Source organism: Ovis aries, chromosome 1 (assembly GCF_016772045.2).
Source record: "Ovis aries strain OAR_USU_Benz2616 breed Rambouillet chromosome 1, ARS-UI_Ramb_v3.0, whole genome shotgun sequence".
In the NCBI taxonomy this organism is placed as follows: Eukaryota; Metazoa; Chordata; class Mammalia; order Artiodactyla; family Bovidae; genus Ovis; species Ovis aries.
Genome location: NC_056054.1, coordinates 253752097 through 253771708, shown reverse-complemented (window position 1 = coordinate 253771708; position 19612 = coordinate 253752097). Strand labels below are relative to the sequence as shown.

The window sequence follows — 19612 nt, the reverse complement described above, 5'->3', positions numbered from 1 at the left end:
TAAATACAAAAATTCTAAACAACATATTAGATGGATATCAACCGCATAGTAAAAGAACCATTCACCATTATCAAGTGTATTCCACAGATGCAAGGATGGTTCTATATACAGAAATAAATCAACATGATATATTACATTAACAAAGTAAAGAATAAAAACCACATGATCGTTTGAATCAATGCAGAAAAAGTGTTTGACAAAATTCAATATCCATTTTTTATAAAAACTCTCATAAAGTGGGTATAGAGTAAACATGTATCAACATAATAAGAGCTGTGTATGACAAACCAGTGGCTCAGAAAATACTTAAACAATGAAACACCAAATGCTTTTCCTTTAAGATCAGGAACAAGGAAAAGTGTCTACTATTGACATTTTATTCAAAATAGTATTAGAAGTCTTAGTGACAGCTGTAACACAAGAAAGAGAAATAAAAGGCATCCACATTGTAAAGGAAGTAGTAAAACTGTCCCTATTTGCAGATGACATGATAATATCTATAGAAAACCCTAAAAACTCCACCCCAAAAAAACTATTGAAACTAATCTATGAATTCAGTAAAACTTCAGGATACAAAATGAATATATAGAAATCAATTGCATTTCTATACACCAATAATGAACTATAAGAAATAGAAATTGAGACAATCCTATTTACAATTGCAGCCAAAAGAATAAGAATAAAGTCTGCCAAGAAAGCGAAAGACCTATACTCTAAATTCATTAAACATTAATGAAAGAACTAATGTTGTTAAAATGTCCATACTACCGAAAGCAATCTACAGATTCAATGAAATCTCTTATCAAAGTAACTGTAGCATTTTTTAAAGAATTAAACACAGCATCCTAAAGAATATTCTAGAACATGAAAGACTGTGAAAACCAAAGCAATTTAAGAGGAACAAAGCCAGAGGTGTCAAACCGTGCTTGACAGTTTTCAAGCTGTGCTTGCTACAGAGCTATAGGAATCAAAACAGTATGGTCATGGCACAAAAATAGACATATACATCAATGGAGAATAGAGCGGTCAGAAATAAAGTCCCTCTTATGTGGTCAATTAATGTACAACCATTCACTGGAATGGGCGAATTTAACTCAGATGACCATTATATCTACTACTGTGGGCAAGAATCCCTTAGAAGAAATGGAGTAGCCCTCATAGTCAACAGAAGACTCCAAAATGCAGTTCTTGGGTGCAGTCTCAAAAATGACAAAATGATCTGTTCATTTCCAAGGCAAACCATTCAACATCACAGTAATCCAAGTCTATGCCCCGACAAGTAATGCTTAAGGAGCTGAAGTTGAACAGTTCTATGAAGACCTACAAGACCTTCTAGAACTAACACCCAAAAAAAAAGATGCCCTTTTCATTACAGGGGACTGGAATGCAAAAGTAGGAACTCTAGAGATACCTGGAGTAACAGGCAAATTTGGCTTTGGAGTACAAAAAGAAGCAGGGCAAAGGCTAACAGCATTTTGCCAAGAGAATGCACTGGTCATAGCAAACACCCTCTTCCAACAACACAAGAGGAGACTCTACACATGGACATCACCAGAAGGTCAGTACTAAAATCAGATTGATTATATTCTTTGCAACCAAAGATGGAGAAGCTCTATACAGTCAGCAAAAACAAGACCAGGGAGCTGACTATGGCTAAGATTATGAACTCCTTATTGCCAAATTCAGACTTAAATTGAAGAAAATAGGGAAAACCACTAGACCATTCAGGTATGACCTAAATCAAATCCCTTATGATGATACAGTGGAAGTGACAAACAGAGTCAAGGGATTAAATCTGATAGAATGCCTGAAGAACCATGGATGGAGGCTCAAGACACTGTACAGGAGGCAGTGATCAAGACCATCCCCAAGAAAAAGAAAATGCAAAAAGGCAAAATGGTTGTCTGGGGAGGCCTTAAAAATAGCTGAGAAAAGAAGGTAAAGGCAAAGGAGAAAAGGAAAGATATACCCATTTGAATGCAGTGTTTCATGAATAGCAAGGAGAGATAAGAAAGCCTTCTTCAGTGATCAATGCAAAGAAATAGAGGAAAATAATAGAATGGGAAAGACGAGATCTCTTCAAGAAAATTAGACCAAGGGAACATGTCATGCAAAGATGGGTACAATAAAGGACAGAAACAGTATGGACCTAACAGAAGCAGAAGCTATGAGGAAGAGGAGGCAAGAATACACAGAACTGTACAAAAAAGATCTTCAGGACCCAGATAATCACGATGGTATGATAACTCACCTAGAGCCAGACATCCTGGAATGTGAAGTCAAGTGGGCCTTAGGAAGCATAACTAGGAACAAAGTTAGTGGAGGTGATGGAATTCCATCTGAGCTGTTTCAAATCCTAAAGATGATGCTGTGAAAGTGCTGCACTCAATATGCCAGCAAATTTGGAAAACTGAGCAGTGGCCACAGGACTGGAAAAGGTCAGTTGCCATTCCAATCCTAAAGAAAGGCAGTGGAAAAGAATATTCAAGCACATCCAGGCTTCAACAGTATGTGAACTGTGAACTTCCAGATATTCAAGCTGGATTTAGAAAAGGCAGAGGAAACAGAGATCAAACTGCCAACATTCATTGGATCATCAAAAAAGCACAACATTTCCAGTAAAACATCTACTTCTGCTTTATTGTCTATACCAAAGCCTTTGATTACATGCATCACAGTGGACTGCGGAAAACTTCAAGAGGTGTGAATACCAGACCACCTTACCTGCCTCCTGTGAAATCTGTACGCAGGTTAAGAAGCAACAGTTAGAACTGGACATGGAACCACAGACTGGTTCCAAAACGGGAAAGGAGTACATCATGGCTGTATGTTGTCACCCTGCTTATTTAACTTATATGCAGAGTACATCATGCGAAATGCTGGGCTGGATGAAGCACAAGCTGGAATCAAGATTGCTGGGAGAAACATCAATAACCTCAGATACCCAGATGACACCACCCTTACAGCAGAAAGTGAAGAAGAACTAAAGAGCCTCTTGATGAAAATGAGAGGAGAGTGAAAAAGCTGGTTTAAAACTCAACATTCAGAAAACTAAGATCATGGCATCTGGTCCCATCCTTTCATGTCAAATAGATGGAGAAACAATGGAAATAGTGACAGACTTTATTTTGGGGAGCTCCAAAATCATTGCAGATGGTGACTGAAGCCATGAAATGAAAAGACTCTTGCTCCTTGGAAGAAAAGCTATGACTAACCTAGACAGCATATTAAAAAGCAGAGACATTACTTTGCCAACAATGGTCCGTCTAGTCAAGGCTATGGTTTTTCCAGTAGTCATGTATGGATGTGAGAGTTGGACTGTAAAGAAAGCTGAGCACCAAAGAATTGACACTTCTGTGATGTTGGAGAAGACTCTTGAGAGTCCCTTGGACTGCAAGGAGATCCAGCCATTCGATCCTAAAGGAAATCAGTCCTGAATATTCATTGGAAGAACTGATGCTGAAGCTGAAACTCCAATACTTTGGCCACCTGATGCGAAGAACTGACTCATTAGAAAAGACCCTGATGCTGGGAAAGATTGAAGGCAGGAGGAAAAGGGGACAACAGAGGGTGAGATGGTTGGATGGCATCAATGACTTGCTGTACGAGTTTAAGCAAGCTCCGGGAGTTGATGATGGACAGGGAAGCCTGGCATGCTGCAGTCCGTGGGGTTCAGAGTCATACACAACTGAGCGACTGAACTGAACTGAATGTACACAATGGAGCCAAGAATATACAATAGGTAAAAGACCATGTCTTCAATAAATGATACTGGGAAACTTGACAGCTTCATGCAAAAGAATGAAACTGGATCACTCTCTATGCTGTATACAAAATATAAACTCAAAAAGGATTGAAGACTTAAATGTGAGATCTGAAACCATAAAATAACTCCTAGAAGAAAACATTGGCTGTATACTCTTTAAAATTAGACTTAGCAGTATTTTTTTTAATCTGTCTCCTCAGGCAAGGGCAGGGAAAAGAAAAATAAATGAGACTATATCAGTTTTAAAGGTTTTGAGCAACAAAGGAAACCATCAACAAACATAAAGGCAATTTACTGAATAGGAAGAAATACTTGTAGATGATCTATCTGATAAGGGGTTAATATCTAAAATATATTTTTTTAAAACTTACATAACTCAGTATCAAAAAATCCAACCTGATTTTATTTTTTTTTCTTTCTTTTTTTTTTAGTTTTTTATTTTTTTAATTTTAAAATCTTTAATTCTTACATGCATTCCCAAACATGAACCCCCCTCCCACCTCCCTCTCCATAACATCTCTGTGGGTCATCCCCATGCACCAGCCCCAAGCATGCTGTATCCTGCGTCAGACATAGACTGGCTATTCAATTCTTACATGATAGTAACAACCTGATTTTAAAATGAGCAAAAAGCCTGAACAAATGCTTTTTCAAGACATAGAGATGACCAACAGACACATAAAATGGTATTCAACATCACTAATCATCAGTGTAGTACAAATATAAACCACAATGAGCTATCCTCACACCTTTCAGAATGACTGTTATCAAACAAACAACAAATGACAAGTGTTGGCAAGGATATGGAGAAAAGGGGACTCTTATGCTGGTGAGAATGCAAACCACTATGGAACAGTGTAGACATTCCTCAAAAATTTTTAAATAGAACAGCTATATGATCCAGTAATTTCACTTCTGGGTATTTACCCAAAGAAAATAAAAATATTATTTTGAAAAGATATATGCTCTCCAACATTCACTGCAGCATTATTCACTATACCCAACATATGGAAGTAACCTAAGTATTCATCAGTAGATAAGTGGATAAAGGTGACACACACACATACACACAACGGAATTTTACGTAGCCATTAGAAAAGAACGAAAGCTTGACATTTAAAACAACAGGAATGGACTCTAAGGGTATTATGCTAAGTGAAATAGGTCTGACAGAGAAAGACAAATACTATATGATTTCATTTATATGTGGAATTTAAAAATCAAACTAAACAGGAACACCAGTAGAGAGAACACAGTAGAGGTCACCAGAGGGTAAATGGGTGGTTGGGTGAAATAGACGAAGGGAATTAAGATGTACAAACTTCCAGGTAGAAAATAAATAAGGCACAGGGATGTAATGTATAGCGTAGAGAATATAGTCAATAATATAGTAATAACTTTGGTAACAAATGGTTACTAGACTTACTGTGGTGACCAATTAATAATGTATCCAAATGTCAAATCACTATGGTGTACACCTGAAATTAATATAATATTACATATCAACTATACTTGTTTTTTTTAAAAGGAAGAAAAAAGCTAGATTTGAGGGTAGTTGTCTCAGTTGCAGGTCTTAAAAGCTGGGTTCACAACGTGGGATTCAAACTCTTTGCTCCTCGGGGAAAAGCTCTGGATTTCCGGTTTCTCCTAATTGTGGGTCAGTGTGCTGGGGTTTACAGCAAGATTGTGTCTTAGCATCTCCTATCCACTGAATATGAGTTTCTTCTCATTTTTCCAATAATGTAGAAGTCACTCAGCTAGTTTTTAGGGTTTTTTCAGAAGAAATTGGTCCATATGTAGCTATACAGGTGTGTCCATGGGAGAAGGCAAGTTCCTATTTGACCATCTTGAACCAAAACTCTGAAATCAGGCTCTTGAAGAGATATCTGAACTCCCTTGTTCATTACAGCATTATATGAAATCAAGCTCTCACAGAATGGATAGGTAAATGAAATGTGGTATATGTATACACACAGTGGAATATTATTCAGCCTTCAAAAAGGAGGAAATCCTGTCATTTGCAACATGGATTAACCTGGAGGATGAGGATATTATTCTAAGTGGAATAAGCAAGGCACAGGAAGTCAAATAGTACAAGATCTCTCATATGGGAATCAAAAAAAAAAGTCAGACTTACTAGAAGCAGAAAGTAGAATGGTGGTTACCGGGGGCTGGGGGTGTGAGGGAAAAGAGGAGATGCTGACCCAATGTACAAAGTTGCAGTTATACAGGATGAATAAATCTAGAGATCTAATGTACAATATAATCACTATACATTTAATATAGTATTGTTTTAAATGCTGAACATTCACTTAAGAGGGTAGATTTCAGGTCCTCTACATCCCTCCTATCCTGCAAAATAGTAATATTATGGGGAGATGCTATGTTAAGCAACTTCACTGTAGTAATTGTTTCACTGTCTATACCACATTATTTTGTTATATATCTTAAATACATACAATTTTTACTTAAAAAAATTTTTTTTAATTTTTCAAGTAAAATTAACCACAGTAAGATGGAGAAGGAAATGGCAACCCACTCTAGTATTCTTGCCTGGAGAATCCCTGGTACAGGGGAGCCTGGTGGGCTGCCGTCTATGGGGTCGCACAGAGTCGGACATGACTGAAGCGACTTAGCAGCAGCAGTAGCAACCACAGTAAGAAAGTAAAAATAAACACAGGATTAATTTTACTTACATCTCTTATTTAATACCATATATCTAAAATATTTTTCCAACATGTAATCAGTATAAAAGTATTGATAAGATGTTTTTTTCTTACAAAGTCTTCAAAATCTGTATTTGCACTTAAAAACATCCCAGGGATTTTCCTGGTGGTCCAGTGGCTAAAATTCTGCATTCCCAATGCAGGGGGACTGGGTTCAGTTCCTGGCCAGGGGACTGGGTTCAGTTCCTGGCCAGGGAACTAGATCCCACATGCTGCAACTAATATCTGGCACAGCCAAATAAATAAATAAAAATTAACAGAAAACAAATTTATTTTAAAAAAGACATCTCAAATTGGGTTATCTACATATGGCTAGTGATCACCATATTGGACCATGCTGACTTGAATAACAAGAGTTCCAGAAAGAGAGTGGATAAGGGGAAAGAGAAGCAGAGAAGAAACAAAACAATTTAAAGAAAATATCCAAGAACTTAAGAATACTAGTTTCCAAACTGAGGAGGCTCTGAGCCCAGCAAAAGTGAATTAGATCCAGACCAAGGCACTTCATCCGTTTTATTTTAAAACACCAGGAACTCAGAAACCTCTGTAGGCTTCAAAGGGGAAAAAAAAACCAAACAGGTTGCAGTCAAAGGATCAGTGACTTTAGACTTCTCAACAACAGTGGATAAATGGAGGACAATGAGTCAGTGCCTTTAAAATTCTGAAGCAAAGAACCATCAAGCCATAATTCTATAAATATCAACCACATTAGGGGGTAGATAAAGGGTATTTTCAATGATCTAACATCTAAAAAATGTACCTGCTATGCTCCCTTGTTTAGGAAGATACTGAAGAATGTGTTATACCAAACAAGGAAGCAAACCAAGAATGAGGAAAATGTGAGATATAAGAAACAGGAGAAAGGTGAAAAATCCCTAGGGTGAAACTGTAAATCAGGCCTAGAGATCAACCAGCCCAGACTGGAGTAGGTCAGAGGGAACTGAAAACAATTTAAAGGAAATGCAATTGCTAGAATACCCAATGGGGCTGATTATGGAAACTGGCAGAAGCCTTTGAATTAGCTGAATTAGTAACATGTACTATATCCCCAAACTAAACAAATAAAAGAGATAAAAGGAAAATGTAAAGTTATAAACTCTGAATGCTGAGTAATTTATCTATGCTGAGGTTAGAAAGGGCATGTGGGTAAGGTGGAATGAGTAGCAAAAGAGCTGAAACCTCATCTTTCATAGTGCAAAATTAAACCACAGTCCTTAAATCAGAAATACAAGAAAGGAACAATGTAGACATCTTAACTGAAATGTAAAGATAAAAACCAAAATAAGCAAGTGTTGAAAATGCTTGGATCTGGGGAAGAGAAAATTTTAAAAGATGACCGCCATTTTTTCTAATAAATTTTGTAAAACTATGTCTAAGTCTAAAGTATACCCATATATAACTTTTAAAAGAAACAAGCAGTAATAAATCTGAATGAATAAAAGAGCTTTAACAGGCCATTGCTAATGAGTTTCCTTACCTCCTAGCATTGAGTACTGGTTCCGCTGTATGGATGTGGATGGGGATGGAGTGCTCTCCATGTACGAGCTGGAATACTTCTACGAGGAGCAGTGTGAACGGATGGAAGCCATGGGCATTGAGCCCTTGCCATTCCATGATTTGTTGTGCCAGATGCTTGACCTGGTAAAGCCAGCCAGTGATGGTAAGACTGAATAAAGAGCCAAGTTGCATTGTCCATCTACATAACAGAGTGGGGGTTGTAATCCTGGATGGTTCTAAATTATTGAACTTCCCAGTCTTCCATCCATGCTTTCCAAATACAGAAATATTTAAGTTTCTCCTTTATTGTTGGTATAGAACTAACAATTAATGGCAAATTCAGAAAGCAGATTAGTGGTAGCCAGTTGGGAAGGATTGCAGAGGGGAGGGGAGTGAGACTGTTTGACAGGTACAGTTTCCTTTGGAGGTGAAGAAAATGCTACGGAATGTGATAGTGGTGATGCTTGTGCAACATTGTGAATGTATGAAAAACCATTAGAATGGCTAAAATGGTGAATTTTATGTGAACTTTACCTCAAAAAACATCAAATTTTTATAATCAAATAAGCATATGCATATATCCTTTTAAACTTCAGTAAGTTTGTTTTTTTTTTTTTTTTCACTTCGAAAGAAGCCTTTGAAATTTACCAGATTTGTTCTTACACAGGCAAAATAACTCTCCGAGACCTGAAGAGATGCAGAATGGCTCACATCTTTTATGACACTTTCTTTAATCTGGAGAAATACTTAGACCATGAACAGAGAGATCCCTTTGCGGTCCAGAAGGTACCAATATAGTTTTGACTTCTGTTTGAGGGATGCAGTATCAGGGGTTCTGTGCTTCAGATAAGTGGCCTCTGTCTGCAGGAATTTTGGTATTTAAAAAGGCTTACATTTAAAACATTCCATAACATACTGAAAAGAAAGAATAAAGGACTCAGAGCCCATCTCTTCCCACAGCTAATCTTCAAGTGTAGGTAATAACCTGCATCTGCCTTTCATTGAATGAATTGTGTGTTTTGTGTACTTCCATATACATAGAAACTGGTTACAGAAAATTTTGAAATAATTGTCTTTCTCACTTTCAAAACATCAATAGATATATCTCTGTTACAGAGTATACTGGGCTTGATTTAATGGTACCATTCAATTTCGGGATGGCATGGTAATGAAAACTAGATGCCCTCCAAGATAGACAACTTTCAGATAAATGTAACACTTTTTCAAGCGATAATGATGACTGTACATGACATCAGTTTGAAGTCATTCTACAGTGAACTGCCTTCCCCACACACAAAAACCTGTGGACTCTCAGAAAACCCACATTCAGGAAAAAAACAAACAAAAAGCAGAATATCACCACTTCTCCTTCTATTCCCCTGTTTAAAGAGTAAAAACTATACTGATGGCAAAGAACTGATTGAGTACACTACAGGAAACTTCCTCAGTCTTTTGTCTTCCATATGTTGCATAACTGTTTGACCTAAATATTAATAGTTCAGAATACAAGGACCAGCTTCTAAAAACAAATACTCTGCACCAGAACTTGGAGCATATCAAGGTACATTATCACTAGCCTAAAGTGACTATTTCATTGACATTAAAATGTCCCATTATTTTATATACCTTTAAGCAAGAAAAAGCAATTATAAATCTAAGATGCATAGCAATTTCAGACATATTTAAAAGATGGGGTGAAGTTCTTCAAATGGATTACAGTAATTAACATATTGTGTAGTCAGTATTAAGGTACTTACATTCTTCTAGCATTACTAACCTTACATCCTAGGGCAATGTTAACCCAATTTCATTATGGAAAAACATCATTTTACCTAGAACATATAATCTAAGATGCAGTCTGTATTGTAGAAGGAAAAGAAAATATATACTTTCTTCCCCCTTCATTTTTTTATTTGTATTACAAATTTTAAATTTTCCTTTTTTCTGAGAGGTAGTAATTATCAATATTCTGATCTGCAAAGAATGCTATTAGTAAGTGCTCAGTAAATTCCAGGTACTGCGTTGAAGAGACACTGGGGGTTATATAGAGATAACTCAATATATAAGAACAGGTGTATAGAGATGACGAAGACAGGAGAACAAAAGGTGGCAGCCAAGCCCACATAGTACAAAGAAGGAAATGACTAGGGGGAGAAGGGCTGCTTCTAGGAAGGTAACTCAGATGGCAGGGTCTCCAAGCTGGCTGTGAAGGAAGCAATAAAAATTCACTAGAGGAAGGGATGGTATATTTCAGGTTAAGTTTAAGCCACTCAGTCGTGTCTGACTCTTTGTGACCCCATGGACTGTAGCCTCTGTCCATGGAATTCTCCAGGCAAGATTAGTGGAGCGGTATATGGCTGATTCAAGTTGAGGTTTGACAGGAAAAAAAAACAAAATTCTGTAAAGCAATTATCCTTCAATTAAAAAATAAATTTAAAAAAAATATTGGAGTAGGTTGCCATTTCTTTCTCCAGAGGATTTTCCCAACCCAGAGGTCAAACCCAGGTTGCCTGCATTGCAGGCAGATTCATCACCATGTGAGCCACCAGGGAAGCCTCATTTCAGGTGGGCATATGCAAACCACAGGTCAGCCCAGGTCACTGCTATGCCAAGTGCGAGGAGAAGGGGCTAGAGAAAAGTCTCTGATTACAAGGCTGAAGAATCTAGACCCAAACAGTCCAGCTAATGAAGAGTACTTAATAATTTTGTGATTCAAGGTGTAGAAAATCAGTTTAGGAGTGTAACTTTAGTACTTCTTTTAACATGTTTAGAGCTTCCCTGATAGCTCGGTTGGTAAAGAATCAGCCTGTAATGCAGGAAACCCCAGTTCAGTTCCTGGGTTGGGAAGATCCACTGGAGAAGAGATAGGCTACGCACTCCAGTATTCTTGGACTTCCCTGGTGGCTCAGCTGGTAAAGAATCCACCTGCAATGCGGGAGACCTGGGTTCAATCCCCGGGTTGGGAAGATCCCCTAGAGAAGAGAAAGGCTACCCATTCCAGTATTCTTGCCTGGAGAATTCCATGAACTGTATAGTCCATGGGGTCAAATAAAACATTTTTCACATAGGTTTTTTCAGGATGTAAAAATTTATGATGACCTATCTCCAATTTTTGTTTTTGATTCTGTTTCCTGTGGCCACCCCCCTCCCAATCAGGATGTTGAGAATGACAGTCCTGAGCCCTCCGACTGGGACAGGTTTGCTGCTGAAGAGTATGAGACCCTTGTAGCAGAAGAGTCTGCCCAAGCACAGTTCCAGGAAGGGTGAGTAAGTTTCCCTGTGTCCTTTTTAAGAGGGGTGACCACGTTAGGATCACCTTTAAAAAATCAAGCTAGTAGTCCTTTCCTATTTTTGTCATATCATAAAAATGAGTGACTTTAACCCAATTTTAATTGAGTGAATATTCCCCCAGCAGTCTTCTCTTCCCTTCACTGATTTTATGAAAAGTCTTCTCATGTGCCATTTCCTTTAATGAAGTTGTAGCTTCCACTGAAAACAGAGATCACTGTGCAATCATACTGCTCTGTTAGGGATGTTAGTAAACCCTATAAACAAAGGAGAACTGAAGCTCTTTTAAATAATAAAGACCATTATGATCATCAAAACAAACCTTTATCAGACATGGTTTTGTGCGTTCAACTCTGAATAAGAAGTTAACTTCTACAAAGGGACCATGGTAAGAAATTAAATTATCCAAGACTTTTACTACTTAGAACATTTCCGTAACTATACTTTGTTGGCTGTTTTCATCTTCTAGTGATTTCTTTAGCAGTTCCTTTATAGTCACTGTTTCTGTAAGGCTCTCAATCAGTCCTTATTATTAATGTAATACTTTTTTGAATAGGCAGTATATTCATTTAATATTCAATTTAAAGAATAGTAAGATTCCTGCTACTTAGTTCTCCCCGGAAGCAACCACTATTATTACTTTATGTGCCTTTCCAAGGATGCTCCATCTTGTTCCCTCCCATTCTCACACACTCTCTCTTTATACATATGTATATGTGTATAAAAGCAAATACACATATACATTTTTTTTCTTTTTTTCTCTTACACATATGGTAGCATACTCAGTATTTGGTTCTCAGCTTTTTCCACACTTTTTATAAAGTTTCTGTTACATAAGATAAGTTCTGGAGACCTGCTGTACAACACAGTATCTATAGTTAAAATATGGTATTATGTGGTTTAAAATATATTAAGAAGATAGATCTTATGTTAAGTGTTCCTACAAAAGATAAAAAAGGAACACTGGGAAATGTCTGGAAGTAATGGATATATTTAGTGCCTTGACTGCAGTGATGATATGACAGATACATGCATATTCACAAATCATCAAGATATATTCACTAAATGTGTCCAGTTTTTTGTATCAAACTTCAATAAATTGCTGGAGTTTCCCTGGTGGCTCAGAGGTTAAAGTGTCTGCCTGCAATGCAGGAGACCCAGGTTCGATTCCTGGGTTGGGAAGATCCCTTGGAGAAGGAAATGGCAACCCCCTCCAGTACTCTTGCCTGGAGAATCCCATGGAGGGAGGAGCCTGGTAGGCTACAGTCCACGGGGTGGCAAAGAGTCGGACATGACTGAGCCACTTCACTTCACTTCAATAAATCTTAAAACAGTAACAACAAAGCTTGGGAGAACAGCATGGTGAACTAAATACTTGCATTTTATGATCATTGAGGTATAAATGAGGCAACATAAATATCTGGGGATCCCTGAGTGTATGAAAAAATTAATAAAAGAAGAACTGAAGATTGGAGGAAAAACAAATCAATAAATTGGAGATTATTCCATAAATATATTCAGTGAATGTGCTAAGTTTTTTATAACTGCATAATATTCCACTGTATAGTTACACCATTCTCTTATATTCCTCTGTTCACAGACATTATAGTGAAAATAGTGAAATATTAAGAGATATAAGGTTGCAGTGAATAATCTTTTATATATGTCATTTTATACATATGTGGGATAAATTTCTAGGTGTAGCTAACAGATAGGGCTTCCCAGGTGGCACAGTGGTGAAGAATCTGCCTGCCAGTACAGGAGACACAAGAGATGCGGGTTTGATTCCTGGGTCGGGAAGATCTCCTGGAGTAGGAAATGGCAACCCGCTCCAGTATTCTTGCCTGGAAACTTATGAAGAGGAGCTTGGCAGGCTACAATCCATGGGATCGCAGAGACTCTGACACAACTGAGCACACACAAACACACACACACAGCAAACAGATAGCAAACTTACAAATACATAGGAGGGTTTTAGAGAAGCCAGTAAGAAATGACACAGATATCCGGATTAGCAATGGTGGGGAGCCGCATCATCCCTAGGCCTAAAAGGACCAGGAGATGACAACAGCATCAAAACCCAAAGGAGCAGCTCTATTCACAGGCATGATTTAATTCTTTGTCAGTGAGCTTCATTAGTTAGGAACTGGGGTAAGTTTACTGATCTTATGGAGCAATATCACTACTATCAAGAACATGTGCAGATGTTTATAATAGTGAAAACCAGAGACAATCTAAATAATAAGATTAATAAAATTATCATACATATACATAGTTCAATCCCATTTAACCATTAAAAAATCATTTTGTGGGTGTATAATTATTGGCCATCAAGGAAAAAATAGGAATATGAAAAAAGGCCTTTAAAGATCTAGTAAAACAGAAGAACAAAATAAAAGTATCAAAGAAAATTAGGTATATGTAAGGAAAACAAAAGGGATCTAACATACATACTAGACAATAGAACAAATGAAGTGGAAAAAAATTCAAAGATAATAAAAAGTTTTTTTGAAATAAAAGAAGTCTGAAGTCTGAAAGGTCAGAAGTCACACCATATGATAATGACTTGCCCCACAAATGTGTGGTGAAGTTAACAGAATTCAAAGATTATTTGGGGGACTTTTTCAGCTTTTTAAAAATGTAAGTCACCAGGTAAGAGGGGAAAAAATATCAACCTTGCCTCAGAGACTGCCACAGTAAAAATGAATACCAGAAAAGATCATGAAGAAATATTTATAACTCTCAGAGAAAGAAATTCTATACCCTAAAGTTTTATACTAATCCAAGATGACATTCAGGCATGAGAACGCAAATGGGAATTTTCTAAAAACTGAAAGGAATAAAGTACCCATGAGCTCTTGTTTAAAAAGGGCATAATCATAAAACAGAGATGAGCCAAAATAAGGAGCCCAGAAATGGAGCAGCCATGGTGGAAAAGAAATAACAGTGAGTGTTCAGTCCATTTAAACATAAAGCATAGCATCAGAACATAGCATTCTGGAAAAAATAATATAACTCAAAGTGGGATGTAGAGAGGGGGAAGAAACATGTGTAAGTTTCATTAGCAGGTCCTCAATGGCTCCCCTCCGAAGCGGGTAAGTCAAGTTGAGGTTTAAGACTATTAATTAATGTAAACATTTGAAAAACCAAAGCCAGACTCTAAATATTCTAATTCAATCAGAAAACATGTGTGCACAAAAAAGAAAAACACACACCATGCAGCATAAAGATGACAGAACTAAAATAAATACTGTTTGATCAGTGAATGTAAGTGAAACAAACTCACTTATAAAAATAAAACAATTCCATTATAGAATGGTAACAAAAGCTGAATTTAAAAGACTAAACAGTGACCTCCCTGGTGGTCCAGTGGTTAACACTCCACAATCCCAGTGCCAGCGGCCTGGGTTCAATTCCTGGTCTGGGAACTAGATCCTGCATGCTGCAACTAAGAACCACTGTGCAACAACTGAAAATGGAAACAATCTTGCAACTGAAGACCCCACGTGCCACAGCTAAGGCCCATAGCAGCCAAACAGGCTTCAAAAAAAATAACCAACCACCCCCAAAAAGCTGTCCTGATAGCATCAAATTTTTGAAGCAGAAACTCCGAAAGGAAAAAAAAAGGAGAACTTGAAACCTGTTATTTGCATCCATAGGAAATTATTCCCTGAAAATATTTTTGTGGTGTATTGTCCAGAGACTATTTACAAAATAAATATTAGGCCACAAACAAAACTTCAGTAGACTTCCCAAAAGTATTACAATAATATAGAGTAGCTTCTCATTTCAAGCTGGTAAACAAAGCATCCTGTAGTTTTCAGTATCTCATGCCATATAAAAACAAGAAATACAGAGCATCCTCTGAAGTAAGAAGAGAAACTTTTCAGTGGACTAACAGGACAGCATATGGAATCAGACTGAAGAGGGAGCCAGAGCTTAGGTTCTCTGCCAGAAGATGAGAAAGATAATTGCCACAGATAAGGGAGCAGTACTTAAAAATGATCCATACCTTAATATGACTGAAAACAAGAGCAAAAGGGAGGTTCAATCCAGGTAGGTTGAACCCTGTACATCCCATCCTACTCTTAAGGGAAAGACAAAAGCAGTAAAAAGGAAATCTTGGAGCAGCATGGCCCCATTCAGTTCAGCCACTCAGTCGTGTCCCGACTCTTTTCAACCCCATGGACTGCAGCACGCAAGGCTTCCCTGTCCATCACGAACTCCCGGAGTTTGCTCAAACTCATGTCCATTGAGTTGGTGATGCCATCCAACCATCTCATCCTCTATCATCCCCTTCTCCTCCTGCCTTCAATCTTTCCCACCATCAGGGTCTTTTTCAGTGAGTCAGTTCTTCTCATCAGGTGGCCAAAGTATTGGAGTTTCAGCTTCAGCATCGGTCCTTCCAATGAATATTCACAACTGATTTCCTTTAGGGTTGACTGGTTTGATCTCCTTTCAGTCCAAGGGACTCTCAAGAGTCTTCTCCAATACCGCAGTTCAAAAGCATCAATTCTTTGGTACCCAGCTTTCTTTGTGGTCCAACTCTCACATCTATACATGACTACTGGAAAAATTATAGCTTTGACTGTACACACCTTTGTTGGCAAAGTAATGTCTCTGCTTTTTACTATGCTGTCTAGGTTGGTCATAGCTTTTCTTCCAAGAAGCAAGCGTCTTTTAATTTCATGGCTGTAGTCACCATCTGCAAAGATTTTGGAGCCCGAGAAAATAAAAGTCTGTCACTGTCTCCACTGTTTCCCCATCTATTTGCCATGAAGTGATGGGACCAGATGCCATGATCTTCATTTTTTGAATGTTGAGTTTTAAGCCAACTTTTTCACTCTCCTCTTTCACTTTCATCAAGAGACTCTTTAGTTCCTCTTGGCTTTCTGCCATAAGGGTGGTGTCATCTGCATATCTGAGGTTATTGATATTTCTCCTGGACACATCTGAAAAGTACATCAAGGCTGTATACTGTCACCCTGTTTATTTAACTTATATGCAGAGCACATCATGTAAAATCCCAGGCTGGATGAAGCACAAGCTGGAATCAAGATTGCCAGGAGAAGTATCAATAACCTCAGATATGCATGGCCCACCCTTCCCCCTATTCTCATTTAAAGTACCAGCAGGTCCACACTGCTCTCTCCTAAGCAACCCATGCAGGGGCAACAGTACACGGTAAAGCAGACAAATATCAACCAATAAAATACTCAGCAAATGAAGAACTTTAACCCTGGACTCACTACAGCAATCAGAATAAGACATCAAGATGGGTATTTTTACCATTTGTTTTTTTTTTTTGGCTCCACTGTGTGGCATGCAGGATCTTAGTTCCCCAACCAGGGATCAAACTCATGCCCCCTGCAGTGGAAGCGCAGAGTCTCTCAACTACTAGACCACCAGAGAAGTCTATTTTTAGACAGATAAAATTTTAAATGAAAGAAAACACAGTCATTGGGTGATGTGATAACAGAATGGACACATCTGAAAATTTTTTATCTATAATATTGATTGTAATACTGAAGTAAGAAATTCTTGTAGAAACCAGTAGAAATAATAGCCAGATAACTCCCAGAATTTTAGCTATTAAAACAAATAAAAATATAAACAGAAACAGAAGTCAGCTAACTTTTTCTGGCCAGGTAATAAATATTTTAGGCTTTGCAATCTCTGTCACAATTACTTGGCTCTGCCACTGTGGCGTGAAAGTAGCCCTAATATGTAAGCAAATGACTGTGGCTGTGTTCCAATAAAATTTTCACAGACACTGAGATACTTAAGTTCAGATCATTTTAACATCATAAAATATTCTTCGATTTTTTTTTTTAATTTAAAAAGGTAAAACAATTCATGGGCTATTACACCAAAACAGGTGGTGAGACAGAGCTGGACCACAGATTGCAGTTTCCCAATTCCTGTACTAGAGTGAAATCTCAGAACATAAAAAGACAGAACTGAAAAGCTACTAGAGAGAGGAAAAAAAAAAATCCCACAATATAAACACAAAAAGAAACAGCATTTTTTAAAAAATAACTTTGAACCTTGAATTCTGTTCCTATTTAAATGTAAGGGACAGATGAAGACATATTTAGACATCAAGAGATGCAAAAATGTTTACCACCCACAGACAATCTTTGAAAGAAATATTAAAGGGTTTTCTTCAGCAACAAGGTAAATATATCCTAGAGGAATAGTGGGATATAAGAAACAATAAAATTAGCAAAATTTATCCTTAGAATTGGGTAAATATTTATTATAGATACCATTAACATATAGTAAAAGAAGGTCAGGGTGAATCTTTTATTAAAGTGGAGAATACAGACACTGATAAATTTATATTTTTCTAATGATAACTAGAGTTAAAATGTCTGTTAAATTTTTTAAGGAAAATCACTAAAAGTAAATATTAAATGGAAAACTTTCCAATCATTTTCAGAAAAAGACAGTAGACTATTAACTAGAAAAAAAAAATCTGTATATAGAAAACTCAGTCTACTAAAAGACAAGTGTGTTTAACCAGTATTCTTTTGGTAAGAAATGACTTTAACTCACATTGGCATAAAGAAAAAGCAAAGCCTTAGCAAAAAGAAAATTGTGGGCTTAAAGAACTGAAAAGTCTAGGGCTAATACTGACTTCAGAGACTTAGATTATATCTCTTTAATCTCTTAGGTAATGCTTTTCTTTCATTCGTTCACTCTTCAGCAAGTTTTTAGTATGTGGTGGCAAAATGATAGCTTCACATTAAAATAAAAGAGCAAGTCCCTTTCCCACCAGATTCTACAAAAGCCCAGGACTTGTTTGGCTGTGACTGGCTTATTTTGGGTCTAGTCCTTGAACCAGCTCTAGAAGGAGTCAGACCTAGAAATTAGCTTGGACAGAAGTTCAAGTTCATCCAAACCACGTGTTTTCTCAAGGAAAATTTGGGAAATTTGAACATACGGTCAAAAAAGAGGAAACGCTGTGCTAGTAAAGGAATAGCAGATGTTCACTACAGTAAAAAGGAGACAAAAAGACAAAGACAGTACAAAATAAATAGACAAAATAAGTCCAGATACAGTATGAATCACAAAACTCAGACGGGATTAAAAATCCAACTGTACACTATTCTTTAGATTAATACCTAACATAGAGGCAACAGTCAAATAAATAGTAAATAAGAGGAAATCAGGTATAGTAATGTTTACGAGACAAATAGAATTGAAAGCTTTAAAAGGAACATCAGGATTTCAGCAGTTGGCCGTGAAAATAAGTCACCAACTTTATGCGATACAAAAAGCAAATCTGATAGAAATACAAAAGAAAAATTGACAATCCTATAGTCATAGAAAACCCAACAAATCAAATAGGACAAAAAATTCATAATATAGAATTAGTAAACATTCATCAGTTCAGTTCAGTTCGGTCGCTCAGTCGTGTCCGACTCTTTGCAACCCCATGATAGAGGTACTCAAAAATAGATTTGGTACCCAACAAATATGGAACCATCACAATACAGTGCCTATTTATTAAGGCATGAAGGATATCACATTTTTAAAAACTACTAACATATAGGCCACATTTGTTACTTACGAAATTAGCAACAACAACAAAAACGCACATATCTGGAAAGTTAAAGAAAACATTTTGAAAAATTAAATATATCTTAAAATAACCGTTAAGCTACAGAGAAGATCAAAAAACCAATTACAGGTTTTTTTAGAACCAGGCAATAAAAGCATTATATTTATTAAAATATGTGGGATATAAACATGGGAAAAGTTGTAATCTGTAGAAAGAAATAAATTAGGCTGTCATCTCAATAGGCATGAAAAAGGATGACAAAATAGACCCAAATAAAGTACATGAAAAGAAGTTAAACAACTGTATTTCAAACAAAAAATAAATCTGTTAATTTATACATACACAGCCAGAAAGCATACTGTGCCAAGCACTATTCTGAATATTTTAATTCATTTTAATCACAAAACTCGTATCTTGTAGATGCTTTACTCCTATTTTACAGATATTAAAACTGAAATACAGATTAACTTGTCAAATCTACCAACATATATAAAAGAATACATCGTAAGTTGATTTTATCCCAAGATTGCAAGTGGTTCAACTTTACAAAATCTGTCATTAACAGACTAAAGGAGAAAGAAAAGAAAATATAGACTGATTCTTTGAAGGCATGTGATAAAATATATTTTCTAATTTGGAAAAAATGAAACTAACCAAACTTAAAAAGAACACCTCCTTAACGGGTAAAGAGTATTAATCCCATACCCCAGAAATAACTAGCTAAAAATATAAAAGGGAGAAAATCCTATTTGTGATAGCAACAAAAAA

General features: G+C 36.8%; 1 protein-coding gene and 1 non-coding gene across 6 annotated transcripts in view; both read left to right on the top strand.

The window, feature by feature from the left end:
• The window catches only part of PPP2R3A (protein phosphatase 2 regulatory subunit B''alpha), a 239025-nt gene that overhangs the window by 202428 nt on the left and 16985 nt on the right, over positions 1-19612 (top strand). For all 5 annotated transcript variants that reach the window (XM_042236740.1, XM_060395536.1, XM_015092650.3 and 2 more), the window contains 3 exons: positions 7977-8152; positions 8657-8775; positions 11146-11252. In XM_042236740.1, the coding sequence (XP_042092674.1) occupies positions 7977-8152; positions 8657-8775; positions 11146-11252 (402 nt within the window). The remainder of the gene's footprint in view (positions 1-7976; positions 8153-8656; positions 8776-11145; positions 11253-19612) is intronic.
• Positions 12388-12459, top strand: TRNAC-GCA (transfer RNA cysteine (anticodon GCA)). Its single transcript has one exon. It is a non-coding gene; the product is annotated as a tRNA-Cys (tRNA).